Here is a 16,078-nt window from a genome sequence, read left to right as displayed (position 1 = left end):
TTGGTCAGCCTGAGATGGGGGACGGTGGTGAACGTGAAATATGTAAGAGAGGTCAGAGGAAAGTGTTTCTTTGAGAAGGAAGATTTTGCAAAAATTAATTTGTATTTCAGATTTTTTTTTATGTCAACCCTTTATACAGATAAGTTCCTAAATTTTACTCAGTATCACCCAAGGCTTTTAGGTGTTGTTTGCATTGTTTAATTAAGACCAGGCCCAAAGCAAATCAAGAGGTGGAGAGTTTTCTAAATGTCTCTGTCCAGTTTCCCCAGCACCATCCTCAGGAGCAAGGCATACAACTCAGTTGTCACTGAAAGTACGTCCCATGAGAGGTTTCTGCGGGCACCTCAGGCATCATGTAAATGAGAAGAGCGAACAGAAGCTCTCAAAATCATCACGTTTACACATTTTCTCTCCCAGGTGCTCTGGGCAGGCAGTGGGGGTGTGGCCACCAGGTTCTAGTGAGGTGATACTGCGCCTCCAGGATGTGACGTAACCACTCTGAACTTTGCCTTAATTAAAAATGGAAACACATCTAAAAGTCTTGCAATTATACTAAGTGTAGTTTGGAAAACCAGCTCCATTACCTACAGGGTGAGGACAGGGTGAACTGTGCCTAGCTGCCCCCCGGGGTTGCTGTAAGGATCAAATGTAAGTGAAACTCCTTTCAAAACTGCAGAAAGCATTCACTTGGAAGGTACTGTTATTGTACTGTGAATGCCTCATAGGTTTATACATTGCCAATTAGCGTGCAAAGTCCTTAAAGTGAAAGTCTACATCATATCATTGATTTTCCATTGCACTCACGTAGTGCTAGCTACCAAATCTCCCACAATTGCTCGCTGAACTAATGATTCTTAGAGCTTCGGCTCTGAAAGCACTTTGCCTGTGATGGCTAAGAGGCTGTTATCCACAACCACTCGGGAAACTTCCACTTTACGCCTTCCGTTATATATGACACCTCCCTCCTTGTAGCTTCCTATGGTGACGACTATTAGTAACACTCTTCCACTATTTCCATAGGCATGAGCTTTCTTCCCTCCTCCAGCTGAATCCTCAGGTTTAACCTCTCGCATTTCCTTTTCCATGCGGGACAACCCCCTCCTCATCCCACTATGTGCAGTACCTGCTCCCTGCTCCGAGTGATCCTCTCAGACAGCAAATCCGAGTTATTTCTTTCTTCTTCCAGCTCCAGCTCCAGTTGAGACACCTTGTCCTAAGAAAGAAGACACAAACACAGCCCACTGACTTCCCCTGACCTGGGTCTGGGTCGGGAGCAAGGAATGCCCTGTGGAAGGAACCCTCCTGGGGCACATCAGAGCTGAGCGTCCTTAGGGCTTGGGAAAGAATGTGTCTATTTCTCATACTGTCCAAGCAGGTATTTTAAATCTGTGTTTTACTGCTTTCATGTTGTAAAATGTAATGGTGCAGTTAGGAAACACATTAAAGGAGAAAAATATCACCCCAGACCCTGACATAAGCACTGAGGATATTTAAGTACATCTCTTTCAAGTCTGTTTCCTCCTTATGAACCAATAACTGCTAAGATCTACCTTAGCCTAAGGCATCTACGTTACGTGTGGGAAATGAGACATCATCCAAGGCAAATTCCTCTAAACACTCCAAGCTCAGGACAAGGTTTTTGCCTTCCTCCTGCTCAGGGTTTCCAAGAGCCTTGCAGGAGTCGAGTCTATAACAGCCTTTCTGCACCTGCCTCTTGCTTCCAAGGAACCTCACGTAGCGCTCTGCGGTCCCAGAGTAACGTAAACACAGTATGGCCCATTCTGTCAAGCGAACCGTCACAGAAGAAGGGTAATTTCTGCCTTCCTTGCTGGCTCCTAATGGAACATCATTGAGCATTAAGAGAAAAGAATTGCAAAGTATCTTTGTATACAAAAAGGAGGTTTTTAACATAAACCACCTCACCTAGTCTGGGGATGTGGGCTTTGTGCATGTGTTTCTACTACCAACAACCAATTTGTCATATGTCTGGGTTAACTCAGAGCCACACGCATGCGTGTGCGTGCGTGCGCGCGCGCGCGCACACACACACACACACACACACACACACACAAAAGCAACCAGCATTGAGAGTTTTTAAACACGAGAGTCTGAGGCATCTGCACATAAATATTGTCTCTGCCATCGTCTAAGTTGACTGGCAAGCTATGGGTGCCTCTCTAAGTGCCAAAAAGAGAAGTCACAGAATCCGTGTGAAGACTGAATGTGTGTGCAGGCCTTCCCTGTCACTGACGGAAATCTGTAGGGATCCTGGACAGCTCTCTCCCAGGAGCCAAGAGTCCCGAAGCCCAACTCAGGAACCGCAGCTGACTCCAGCACCAAACCTTCTATTTGTTCAGTGGTGCCAACTCCTCCAAGGCCAGTTTCACTCAAGTTGGGAAACCACAGACCCACAAGGGCCACATTTACATAAGACTACCTACCACCTGAGTTTCTGAGTTTACCGAAAAAGCTCGAAAATGCTCGTTGTTGAGAGCGCTCTTGAGTCCTGAGGATTAACGGAAATGCTAGTGAAGGAACAGGCAAGATATTATCACCGCAAGACAGCATGCCAGCTGGCTCTGAGGGGAGGAAATACCCCTCCAGGGTGCCTCTCAGGGTAGGCCCTTGAGAGCCATTCATTTTGTAATTCACAGAGAAATACCTAAAATATCGCAGAGGGGCAAACAAAGCTTAGCTATGCCATTGCTTGCAGACCTTGAGTTAGCAAAAGTCGATGCTCTTTTTTGTTTTTGTTTTAGTCAGAATATTCTAGAAGAGATGACCTGACAACCCGATGTTTAGCTGAAAGCACCTCTTCTGGGGCTCTCTTCCTGCCTCGCACGTGCTCCATACAGAACCCAGCCGGGCGCTCAAGGGGCCAGGCCCGGGGTCCTTACACCAAAGGCTCTTGGTCTACTGCCTGACGAGGCCTTAGCTTGCCTTCAACCAAATCATTTGGGCCCTAGAATTACTACTTCCTAGTAAACTGGGATGCATGGAGCTTGCCTTAAAATGACATCCCCTAATGAAATCAGAACCAGGACATAGGCAAAACATAGAGCAATCTTAGAAAACGAACCAGGTTCTCCCAGCCTCTGAAAAGCGCCCGTCTAATAAAGCCTTTAATGGCTGAAACATCACTCCCTACATATGAACTGCTACTAAGCCCCTGGAGGTTTTAAAAGTTATTTCTATTTGTTTGCAAAGTTGAATCAGGAATTCCATTGATTTTAAATTTAAGCTCTCCCTGTGGCCTTGAGCACTCTCTGCCCTTCATCAAAACCTTGACAATTTTATCTTCTCCCATAGATCTGAGGCAGACGTTTAAGTCTCTTTCTCCCACTACAAATTTCACTGGGATGTGGTATGGGGAGAGGGGGAATGGAGGGTTTTTCTGGTTTGGGGTTGGTTTTATTCTTGAGGATTATTCTTTTCCATAAATTCAGGTGGCCTGATATTAAGTTTCTTCCTGCCATTCTTGATAGACTGTTCATATTTAGATTCTATGACTTGATTCACTTCCCTAATGTGTTGCATTTTCATCTTGTGAACAGATCCCCCCCAGCTGGTGACTCCGTTGAGCACTGTCTGATATACTGCCTTGGACTGTGTTTATACTGTGTATCCAAAAAGTAAACTGAGCCAGGTTGCTGCTAGCTTTGGCCAAGCTGGGTCATCTGCAAGGAAAAATGGGCCAAAATCGGCAAACAAGAACAGAGCATGGGATCTGGGTGTCTCAAGGACGTAGAAAGTTTGGCCCCACGGCACCACTCAGCCCCTCCCCAGATTTGTAGCAGTCTCATCTCCTTTGTAGTCAACAGCGCAGCCCAACGCAGCACACAGAAAACGAACTGTCTATGTGCCCTTGTGTGAAAGCACCTAGCCCAGTGATGGCGAACCTATGACACGCGTGTCAGCACTGACACACGTAGCCATTTCTGATGACACTCGGCCGCTGAGGGGGCCGCATGCCGAGGATGAAACATTTGCTGCTCCTGAGGATGAAACATTTGTGAAATAATGTTTTTTGCTCAAAGTGACTCACTACCCGAGTTATGCTCAGTTTTTTGGCGAAGTTTGACACACCAAGCTCAAAAGGTTGCCCATCACTGACCTAGCCTCTTGGGGGTTCTGTTTTGCTTCCCCTTCAAGGCAATGAGGACACCAGGCTAAATTACTTCCATCACTACTTCCAGCTCTGATGCCCTATGAGTCTATGAACTATGCTTCCCCAGGTCAAGACATGACCTTCCTTCCCTGGCCGGATGGCTCAGTTGGTTGGAGCATCCTCCCGGTCACCAACAAGGTTGCGGGTTCAATTCCCAGTCAGGGCACATACAAAAGATAAGAAACAGCCTTCCTAACGTCTGGCTGGTTGAGAGAATAAAAAGCACAGACTCCCCAGAGGCCGAGGTCTGCGCAGGGAGGCTGCTTCCCTCGTGTCCCCCTCCCGCTCTCCGCAGGCTCTGGCCGCCCAGGTGGCCCACAGACCTCCATCTGCTTGACAAGCCTGCCGCGGTCATCTTTGAGGTGACTCTTGGCCTCCAGCTCGTACTCCAGGTCCTTCAGCGTCTGCTCCAGGAGCTGCTTCTTTGTGAGCGCCTCATCCTGAGCTCTCTGGTAGTCCCGCAACTCTTCCTCCATCAGGCGCATCTAGAATGAGAAGGGGTTGCTCAGCTGGGGCACGTCAAGGCTCAGAGCCCTTGACAGTGAGCAAGCAGAGCCCAAGGAGGAGCAGGTGGGCCCCACTACTGAGGTCAGCAGGCCTGAGTGCCACCGCCCTTGGGGCCTCAGTTTCCTCTTCTATAATAAAAGGGGGGGACCTTTTCCAGCTACAGGTAGCAACCCATTGGGTTATAAATTTAATATAGTAGATGTTGACCAGGATTTTAAAATTAAATATAAAAGAATACTCAGAGTAGAGTACTAGCAAATAATGTTTTGTGGAACTCTTGCATTAAATATTCACATATCTGTAGGGATGTATTACTGGTTGCAATGCAAGAGGTATTCTTCCCCCTCGGTCATGATCAGAAACTCTGAAAGCCACTGAGCTAGGTAAGGGCTTCCAGCGGATAACTGATTGCCCACCTGGGTCAGCATCATTTCAATAGAAGTTTGAAGTTAGGGTAAAATAAAAACAAAAATAATGACCCCGCAAAGCAACCTGCATGCACAAAATGTAATAATATAAACATGCCAGTGAGGTGAAAATCATGGTTCTCTGAAAGAAAAATCAGTGGTCATAACTGACAGTGCTCCTTTCATCCACAAGGTGGCACTGAGCTAACAGCTTTGAAGGCTGCAACACACAAGAGAGTTTGATTCACAGGGATGATGCTGGTTTTCCACTTCTCTGGAATCTCCCGGAAGAGACCAGCCACCTCCGCACACACTAGGTGTTACTGAAACATCTGTGTGGACCGATCCGGTGAAGCCCAAGGCTGTCCGTTTTGTTCTCAACTTCCTACCCTTCTGGAGAAGGTTAAAAGCAGTCTTAGGAAGACTATACCAGGGAGTTATTTCCTTCAGGGAGTATATGAGGGTCAGTGACAAACTCCATGAAAGAATATTATTGCTTGGGGAGATTTTCACAGGAAAGTTGGAAAAAGCCCCAATGATGATCTTGGGAGGGTCAGGGGACCCAATAGGTTAGACTAGTTTAGAAAAACCAGTGGGAAAACTTTCAGATATGTGTTCCTCTCTTGGGGCTGATGGGATCACTGGGCATTTCTATGAAGACCTCCCCTGGTGAAAACCCTAGTCTGGTTTTGGTGGAAACTGAGTGAAAAGACGACTGTGAAATGAAACGGTGAGTGAAAGCACAGGAACATTGTCCCATGAAAAAGGGGTGATGGATCAGGGTTAGGGTTAGAGTTAAGATTAGGGTTAGAGTTAGGGTTAGGGTCAGGGTTACTCCAGAACATTCAAAATCTCTCCAAAAACGTCTTAAAAACATAATCTCTCAGTGCCTCAGTGTCCTAATTTGCAACACTGAAACAATTTTAAAACCAACCTAGAGCTGTTATGAGAATCAAATAAAATAATCCCAGAGAAAAACAACACAGATTTGAGAGTCAGAAAGACTGACAGCCTGCGTTTCCTGGCTGCTGTCCTTCGCGATGCCCAGCGCAGCCCTTCATCCCACCGCCCAGTACATCCCTCCACCAGACCAGGATGAGCCTGGGACATCTCGAGGGCTCTGGCATACTGAGAGCACTTAATCAGCACATGCTGAACCTACTCCTGCTGTCTTCGCAGAGTTAAACCTGCCCTTTGTTAAGTGAGATTTAGAAGATAAACTGAACAATAATGCATTCTGTCTTAATTCTCTAAAGATTACCTGCATCAGAACTTCCCTAGCTGCAGACCGAAGGCAAAAATCGGTAAAATGTCTATTTCCCTCAAAACAAAGGAGGTATGACTGCATCTGGGGTGGACCCTGCGGCTTTTGTGTGTTGTTTTTTTTTAACTTAGGATGGGGGTGGGGGGTAGTGAACAGAGTTGAGTTTGAGTTTTTAAGGATCCAGAGTGATCTTCACTTGTTAATATACTTTTGTCTTAACTCCATGAGCCCAGCAGCTTGACTCAGGAGGTATCTGTCATTTCCTCTCAGAATGATGAGGTGTCGGTTTCTGCCATTCAAATGCAAAGTCTCACAGGGCTTCACCCCTGAGAAAATCTACCATCTTGTTTTTATCAGGAGGAATCCTTTTTTTCATTAGGGCCCTTTGATAGACAACATTGGTCTCCGTCTGACCTTAACTACCCTCTCTGGACCTCAGTTTCCTTATCTAACTAGGAGATCACTAAGGCTCCTTCCAATCTGAAGATTCCAGTAGAAGAACTGTTATAGAAAAGGAAACAGAAGGATCCGGCCAGTGTGGCTCAGTGGTTGAGCGCCATTCATGAACCAGGAGGTCACAGTTCAATTCCTGGTCAGGGCACATGCCCGGATGTGGGCTCGATCCCCGGTGCAGGGCATGCAGGAGGCAGCCAATCAGTGATTCTCATCATTGATGTTTCTGTCTCTCTCTCCCTCTCCCTTCCTCTCTAAAATCAATAAAAATATTTAAAAAAAAAAAAAAAGGAAGGGAGGAAAGAAGAAGGGAAGGAAGAGCAACAGAAGCAGTTTGCAAGGGTCACTCTGATACTATGGTTTTCTAAAATCAAAACTGCACACCAGGTGTTTGTTGTTATCCTGGTGAATGAATATGAGTCCTCCACCCACCTGCTATAGAACGGAATGAGTTTTTAATGCCAAAGAGAACTGTGATGTCAATGAGCTAATTTCAGTTTTTCCTTGGATTCCTGTATCCTATGACCCTGCGCCAGGGGACGTGCTCCCAGGAGCCTTTCAGACGTGTTCTAGAAGCCTGTAATAAGTATCCATTGTTCTTCCACACACTTAACACTGACTCGTGGGCAACTTTTCTTTGATCATCAAAGATGTTAAAAGTTTGTTTTTTAAAGAAAAACATGTTTTCCTGTGAAATCTTAGTGCTCTTGGAACTGCTTATGAAAAAAAAGTAAGGCTTAGAATAAAAATAAAAATAATGCTACTATTCAGGACATACAGACTTTTTGCTATATACCCCTGCATGTTAATTATTAAATCATTACTATTTTGTATACTTTTAAAGAGGGAACAACAAACAGATGCTCAGAAAACTGGGTAATGTGCTCAAGGTCATGCAGCTGGTGAGAAGCATAGATAGCAATCAGCATTCACTGTATGCGCATTTCGGAGCCTTCAGCTTTCCACTGAAATAATCAAAACCATTCCCTTTATGTTTCTCAGTCCTTTAGAAGTCAAGACTTAAGGGAACTAACATTTGGGTTACTTTGTTCTATTATTCTTCACTATAAAACCAAAAATACATTTCAATAATTCCAATACTCATAAATTCCTGAAGATTTCTTTTTGTCTCCATTATTGTTATTCTGAAACTCTTGTCTACCACTCCCACGCCAATAAAAGTCTGTATTTTCTAAGAATGGCAGATAAAAAGAACACCATGGTTACTATAATCCCTGTTCTAGGACTAAATTAAAACATTAATACATATGAATCATTTGGACACAGCTGGGCACACCACTGGTGCTCCATAAATGGTGGCTAATCTTTTTAGGAAGAAAATCTTGGATTCATCAAGGAAATGGTCAAGTTACAGTCTTGTCAATTTCACCTCAGAGGCCCTGGGTGCATTGTGCCTTAGAAAGCCATTTACCCCATGCAACCACCCAGAGCTTTAAGACGGAGGAATCAAGCATGGATGTTGTCTTAAGAATCCACCCCCAGTCTTCCTAGAAGAAGTGCAGTCTGGAAGGGTACTCTGAATAAAGGTAGAACCAGGAGCTGGTCTGGCCTGGCGTTACCTCCTCCTGCATTTTTGAGGCAGTCAGACGGGACTTTTCTGCCTCTAGGGTTTTCTCCTTCAACTGCCTTTGCATTTCTGCAAGCTCCCTGCGATTTTTCTCCTTGTAGTCATCCAGCTGGTTCTGGAGCTCCAGCGTTGATGTGCGGGACACCTCGACAATGTCAGCCATCTGGAAGAAGTGACACAGGGTGAGCCCACCTGCATGCTCCATCTGGGGCCGGGGAGCTGGCTTTGGGGCCCATGAACAGGTCGCATCTCCTCCTCTTTCCCCTACAGCCTCTCCAAAGACTTTGCAAAGCACCTAGTCTTGGGCTGTCCAGGTGTAGCCACCTCTAACTGGGAAGCAGCTAGGCCCAGAATCCAGAGGGGCTGGCACAGTCTAAACCTATTTGGCTGTATCTGGGATTCTCAACAAGTCCAATGAGCTGTTCCAGGGGATATGCGTTTGTGCTTTCACATAACTGCAGGTTCCTTAGCTTTCATCAGGCCCCCAGAGGGGCTGGATCCCACACCCTTTCCTCCCCCTGCTCCCTCCCTCCACTCTCTCACCTCTTCCTGCTCCCTCACCTCCTTCTGCAGTTTCTCAATGGTCTTGTCAAGGTGCCAGCGCTCATTCTCCATTTCGTTCTTCATTCTCCTTAACTGCTCCTTCTGCTCAGCCTCCTCTCTTAGCTTCTCGGACAACTGCTTCTGCTCCTGGGTGGCCCGACTCAGACTTCCCTGCAGATGGCAGGGAAAGGGCAGTGTTGTCATCGACCCACCAGGTCAGGCACAGGAACCAGCGGCAGAGGGGGTTTCCCAACCACACCACAAAGCAATCAGACCCGTTACATTGGTGATAAGGAAAGGGATCAAAGTAAAGCCCCTCCCAGAGACACACGGATACTGCTGCTTCTGAAGTTCAGGGGCCAAGCTGCCTTGGCCAAAAGCATGTAGAAGCAGACAAAGGGTGCAAAACGGCCGAGGCTGCTGGGGGTGGCAATTCAGGGTAGTGTCTGAAAACCTGATTGCTCACGCTTGAAAAGTGAGGTAAAGTTATATATGAGTTCTGCCTGGTGCGGCTCAGTTGGCTGAATGTTGCCCATGCACCAAAAGGTCACCGGTTTGATTCTCAGCTAGGGCACATACCCAGGTTGCGGGTTCAATCCCCAGTTGCAATGCATATAGGAGGCAACTGATAGATGTTTCTCTCTCATATTGATGTTTCTCTCCCTCTGCCTCTCCTTTCCCCTCTCTCTAAAAATCAATTTAAAAAGCATATTTTTAAAAAAGGTTATACATGAGGCCAACCTAAACCTACGTGGCAATTTACACGTTGTGATATACAACGTTGCACCTAACATTCTTGAATTTGCTCTGCTATGCAGATGACCGTTGCAGCTAACGATGAATCTATGAGGACAGAGAACACTGTCCATAGGCCAAGAGTCCACCTGGGTACAGGGAGCTGTAATCATTAGAATCCAGGGTTGGACTCATCCCCAGCAGAAAAAGAACTTGGCAATCCACAGGGTGATGACTTGATAAGTAGGAGGTGTTACATGGGAGAGGCACCAGTCAGGAAAAGTGCACGCGTGCTTACCTAGTGACTCAGCACCAAATACTAGTGGTTAAAATGCAACCATTTTGGGGGCGACATTTCACGTAAGGTTTCCCTGGATCTCTCATCTCACAACCTCACATACACGGAAGCCCTTATATAAAAAACATGCAATTCTAAAACAAAATCCTAAGATATCTTGGGAAGGTCACAGCGGCTTCTGTAAATGGCTGAGGGCTGAGACCACTGGTGTGAGGATGTCAAGAAGAGACACAGCTCAGGATGGGGCAGCAGGACCCACACATGGGCGGGATCATCCGGAGAATGTCAGGAGGTGCTGAGGGCTGAGTGTGGGTTAGTACAGGTACCGCTGAGGACCTGCTCGGTCCGTGTCCCTGCAGAGGCTGCATACCAATGGTTTATATGTTTACAGTGCTTCACAGTTTACAAGCTGCTGTCACGTGCAATAACTCAGGCATCTTGAAAACACTCCCAAATCACTTCAGGCACTCCTGGTTTGCAGGCCATGTGAACAGCTCTGCTGGCCAACCACGGGACCTGGGGCCAAACAGCCACCTGTGGAGGCGTCCTTGCCCCTCCGGCTACAGGCAAAAAATCAGCCAACCCAGCCGGCTGCTGGGTTAATTGCTGTTGGGATCCAAAGTCAACAAAAGTGGTTGGGGGGAAACGAAGGTGCTAAGGAAAGGTAATCAGAAGTTCAGCGTGGGACCATGAGCAGGAGTGCTTCCCACCACAGCCCAGCTGGGCACACACCAGAGACGGGGCAGTGCCTGGGGTCTGCCTGCAGCTGACTCAGTGGTGTTAGGGCCAAGGGGGGCACACAGGGTAAGGTAAGCGGTGTTTGGTTCCATTGTGCGGGAGAAAACTCTCAGAAACATGTATCTCACCATGTAAATTCTTGAAAAACAACAGTACCAATCAATCAACGGCTTTCCATAGAACCTCCAGGATCCAACTCAGCCCCTGCACCTACAGGTCCCCCCAGCCTCTCCTTTTCTTCCTCCTGGATCCCAATCCCAGGGCTCCAGGTCAGCAGACAAGCCAGGCCCCACTCTACTCAACTTCATGTGATGGGTGCATCTCGGCTCCACCCCTGGCTCAACCCACCCAGCTCTGCTCTCTGGCACCGCTGGAGACCAAGGCTCTCACACGGTGGGGCTGGGGCCTGGCCAACACCCACCCCCTCCACACACACACATTTTCTTAGAAGAATAGTTTTCGTTAAATTATTTTTTAAATATTTCTTGTATGCTTGCCTCTCTTGCAGGGTAGTAAGAGCTGTAAAATCAAGGAATCAATTTTCTATCTGGGTATATCTCATAACCCAGACTCACTGTTAGGCATATAATGAAACTCATTGGTTGAAAATTAATATCTATTCCCAAAAGTGACCTAAAGACTTCTTATACCTGAGTCATCAGGCAAGGGTGCAGTCCTCCTTCCTTAAAATGCAGATTCTGGCCCTTTCTGATGGCATCCACAATTTTTCTTGGAGTGGGGCCCACAGATTTGCACTTGAAAGTGACCCAGGTAATTCTAATATACTCTGAAGTTGAGAGATGTTGTTTAGCACATCTCTCCAGCTTTTCCTCTTTGGTTATTTAAGAAACAATGTTCCGATACATCACTGCTGAGAAAACATGTCCCAAATTCACATGAAACATGTCCCAAATGGCAACTTTGCATTTAGCAGTTAGGAGTGCAATGCTCTGTAGCTACCGTGACTATATCGCTAAAACCAGCAATACAAGCCCCTTGACTAACACGAGGGTCTAAACTTGGGGGAAATTTATCAACTTGATAAACTTATCATTCATGAAGGTGCAACAGATCGCTAAAGGCAAGGAGATGTCGAAATGTAAAATGCTTCCCCCAGGGCTAAGCCCCCTTCTGTGGCCCGCCTTGGGAAGGGGCGGGCAGAAAGAGGCGCTGCCTATCTGCTTCCAGATTTTAGAGAAAACATCATGTTTTAGGGTGATGGTGCACTACCTTTGCACAGCACTAACGTTTGAGACCAGATAATCCAGGTTAACAACGATAAGGTGGCTGGGCCCTTCTGAAATCCCTACTGGATTGTGTGAGGATGGCCACACACTACACGAAGCATCCGCACCGTCTCCCCACCTGGGCAAGCAGGCCCAAAGGAAAGTAACAGGTGAGGGATAACTTCCAAGGCATGGCAGAGCTCCAGAGGAGGGGGGAGAAGGGGCTGCATTATCTGGAGGCCTGGAGGCCATCTATTCTCTCCCCTGGATTGAACTCACCTGAGGGATGCTTGGTGCTGGCTCTTTAAAACCGAGAGCAGGGAGGAGAGAGACACCTGGGTCACATGGAAGTCACTGTGCAAAGTCAACTTAGAACTTCAGGGCAGACTTTTTTTTTTTTAGAATGCACTTCAATCAAGCTTTCTATCCTTCCAGTGGGAAAAGCTAATTTTCTAAGGACCTACTGATTTTGATGGAGATAGCTATCTAGTTTCAAGGAAACGACTTCCTCCCGCTCCTGTCAAAGCCATCTTCAAGGTCTGCACTCGCTGGAGTCTGAGGAGAGAGAAACTTGGCTTCTGCCAGAGAACCAAGGCCACAGGGCCTGGGGACAGCCCTGCCGGCCTCCTCACACAGGTCACGTTTATATCGGGAAAGCTGTCAAGCTCTGTAACGTCGAGATCAGCATTTTTCTTTTTTAATATGTTTTTACTGATTTCAGAGAGGAAGGGAGAGGGAGATCACAGAGAATCATTGATCAGCTGCCTCTTGCACGCCCCACTGGGATCGAGCCTACAACTCAGGCATGTGCCCCGACTAGGAATCATCAAATCATGTCCTCCTGGTTCATAGGTGGACCTCCTGGTTCATAGGTTGAGCCATGCCGGCTGGGCAGGATTTTTCAACCCCGGTACTATTGACATTTGGGGCCAGACACTTCATTGCTGGGGGGCTGTCCTGTGCACTGTAAGATGTGCAGCAGCATCCCTGGCCTTTACCCACTAGATTCACCTAGTGGGAGAATCAAAAATTTCTCCAGACACCGCCAAATGTCCTCCAGTGAAGACCCACTGGTCTGGGTGGACACTCTGAGGTCAGCGGTTACTACAAAGGAGCTACCCGGGAGGCGAGGACCAATGGCAATGTGTCCACATCCCTCCGACTCTGCTTCCCGGGCTCCCTGTGTGAGGGACAAAGATGACAGCCTCCGTGTTTACCTGAGCATCTTCCAGCTCACTCTGCAGGGCCCTTCTGGCTGCCGTGGCTTCCTTTTCTTCCTTTCTTGCACACACGAGGGCCTCCTCTAACTGTCGGATTTCCCCCTACGACAAAACATGGGGTCAAGGTGTGCTCAGGTGTGTGCTGCGGCTCTGCGGCTGGCTCGGGGCAGGAGGGGAGTGAAGGAGACACAGCCACAGCCCGAGTGTCCTGGGCCAAGGTGGCACACAACAGCCGTGCTCCTGGATGCGTGTGCCTGTCTGCAGCTCCGCGCTCAGCCAGACGTGAACACCTGAGTCACCTGGGATGGATTTTGGAAAACACCAATATCCAGCCTCGCCCCTGGAGCAGGTACTGACGGAACCGACTCCGGTACCCAGAGTCTTGGAAAAGGCTTCCCGGTGACTCTGACTTTAGGGGGACCTCTGTCCCCTCTTTTCCTGTCAGCGGACCCTCAGTACCTGTCTCTTTAGAACAGCCCCCCACCTCTAGGAACCCGGCAAACCAGAGGTGGTTTGTTAAGTTGGTTTGTGACTTCAAACACCATCAACTGTGTGTTAACAGGGAATAAACGGTGATGAGAGAGAACAGACCCGATGGTGGTGCTGAGATGGCCTTTTCAGGGATGCGGAGGCCGCTGCTCAGTGTCCAAACATTGAGCGTGTCTACCGTCTGCATGAGCAGGGGCTCCTGCGCCTACCCAGGCGTGTCCCACCCTGACTTCATCAGCCCTGTTCCCAGGCCTCACTAGAAGCTCAGCTCCCATTCAAACCACTTGTGGGGAAACAAAGAGCATGGTGTGCAGAGAGGACACAGTCACGAGTGCTGGCACCCTTCCTACTAAATTATGGCAATACATCCCTTCCCGCTCCTGAAACTGCTCACACGCAGGAAGGCGGATCCGCCGCTGCCCAGCGCCACGAGCCTCACTCACCTCGTACTTCCTGAGGGTGTCCTTGGCTTTGGCTTCGTCGCCTTGAAGGTCAGCAGCCTGCCTCTGAAGCCGAGCCACGCTCTGCTCCAGCTCGCCCAGGCTGCCCCGCAGCCTCTCGTTCTCCTCCTCCAGGGCCTGCACGCGCAGCTCAGCCCCCTCCTGGGTCTGCTGTGAGGTGCTCCGACTGGCCAGGACCTCGACATTCTGTGCAAAACACGTAAACCAGTGTCAAGGGGCAGTCCCCAGCTCGGAGGATAGCCGACATTTATTAAAAAACCATGACGTGCCCTGGTTGGTTTGCCTCAGTTGTTAGAGCTATAGCCCTCGGACTGAAGGGTCACAGGTTCGATTCCGTAAGCCAGGGGCTGGCACACGGCAGCCCGCAGGCCAAGTCCAGCTCGCCACCTGCTATGATAAATGCGGTGTTACTGGAACACCACCACACACGGACACACTGCCGATGGCTGCCTTCCTGCTACCACAGCAGTGAGGAGTCGTGGCCGAGACCACAAGGCCTGTGGTGTCACAACGCCCAACGAACTTACCAATCTGGCTCCTTACAGAGAGTCTTAACCCTTGCCTGTGTAAGTGCCTGACGTCTAGAGGAGGCCCTTGTGTGCACGAGAAAGGAAGAAAAAGAAGCCAGAAGGGCCCGGGAGAGTGAACTAGGAGATGCTCAGGTAAACACTGAGGGCTCACACAGGTCTTCAACCTTGAACAACTCTAGGAGGTGAGTACTGTTCTTATCGTCATTTTAAAGACAAGATGCTGAGACTTGGGTGGATTAAGGGACTTGTCCACGTTCACTCAGGAGGAAATGCATGCAGGCAGGCTGAATCTGCAACCTGTTCCATAACCTGTGGCCACTGCCTCCCGGTGAGGTCACTTCCCTCACCCCTCACCATATGCAGGGCCCCTTAATAGAAGCTCTTGATGAAGGACAGTTTCCGTGTTCTTTAATGTCCAACACCAATTGAGAAATTAAAATGTGCTTTAATTACAATATACCTCCTAGTGCAAGCTCTAGGCACTATCACCTGAAAATGAGCCTGTGCTGCACACAAGTCCTAACAGAAGGAACGGCAATAGCAGGATGGTTCTCATTAGTCCCAGATGTCTCATGGACTTATCCTTTTTTTTGGCTCAGTAACTTGAAGTGATGATAAGTGGCCTTGTCCAGAATTCCATCTCTTCTGGCAGATCTCTCACTTTCCATTTCTCCACTACAGCAACGATGCCCAGATTAGCAAACTGAATGCTCACGAAACAGCGACAGAGATGCCCGCAAGGAAAGAAAGGCCCAGGGAGGGCGAGGTTCAGTTCAAAGGCTATGTCACAGCCCACCTGGGAGAGCTAGCTGCCAGATTGCTTGCTTGCTTGCATAGCCATTCAGAAAGATCTTTAAATCTTTTAGCAGTACAGTAAGCTGTACTATCCTGAACTTAACCAAGTAGAGAGTTTCAGAAACCAGCGCATCTTTTCACAACCCGAATGTTCAATTCTATACATTCTACTGAGTCAGAACACAGTTAGCTGACATGGCGAGGCGACTCAGGGGCCCAGCAGCTAAGATTTTTCAGCACTTCTTGGATATCATCTCCTACTTAAACCAACAAGATGAACGAGGAGAAGTAACGTGTGGCTGAAAGCTTGAAGAGGGATCTAAAGAATCCAATAACTGGTCAGACCAAGGAAAGAAAAAGTCAGATTGCCCATTCCTGCCCTAACTTTCCCATCTCTCTCTATATATATAAAAGCCTAAGCGACCATCTGACCGTCCGATAGCTATGATGCACACTGACCACCAGGGGGCAGAGGCTCAACGCAGGAGCAGAAACCACAGGCATGGAAACATGGAACAGACTGATGAAACAATCTCAGAGGGAAGAGGGGAGGAGGGAGGGCGGGAAGAGATTAACCAAAGATCTTATATGCAGACTAGGGTCCCTTGGCCTGGCCTGCAGGGATTGGGCCGAAACCGGCTCTCTGACATTCCCCC

At 48.2% G+C, this 16,078-nt stretch overlaps 1 protein-coding gene across 1 annotated transcript in view; it reads right to left on the bottom strand.

Annotated features, from left to right (window-relative positions):
• Window positions 1–16,078, bottom strand: part of CGNL1 (cingulin like 1) — a 148,823-nt gene that overhangs the window by 15,871 nt on the left and 116,874 nt on the right. The window contains exons 9-14 of the mRNA XM_079768338.1: window positions 14,080–14,283; window positions 13,145–13,249; window positions 8,949–9,101; window positions 8,380–8,550; window positions 4,492–4,653; window positions 1,124–1,213 (exon numbers count right to left, since the gene is read on the bottom strand). Of these exons, the coding sequence (XP_079624464.1) occupies window positions 1,124–1,213; window positions 4,492–4,653; window positions 8,380–8,550; window positions 8,949–9,101; window positions 13,145–13,249; window positions 14,080–14,283 (885 nt within the window). The remainder of the gene's footprint in view (window positions 1–1,123; window positions 1,214–4,491; window positions 4,654–8,379; window positions 8,551–8,948; window positions 9,102–13,144; window positions 13,250–14,079; window positions 14,284–16,078) is intronic.

Source organism: Cnephaeus nilssonii (genome assembly GCF_951640355.1).
Source record: "Cnephaeus nilssonii genome assembly, chromosome: 4".
Taxonomy (NCBI): domain Eukaryota; kingdom Metazoa; phylum Chordata; class Mammalia; order Chiroptera; family Vespertilionidae; genus Cnephaeus; species Cnephaeus nilssonii.
This window is presented reverse-complemented; position numbering and strand designations above follow the sequence as displayed.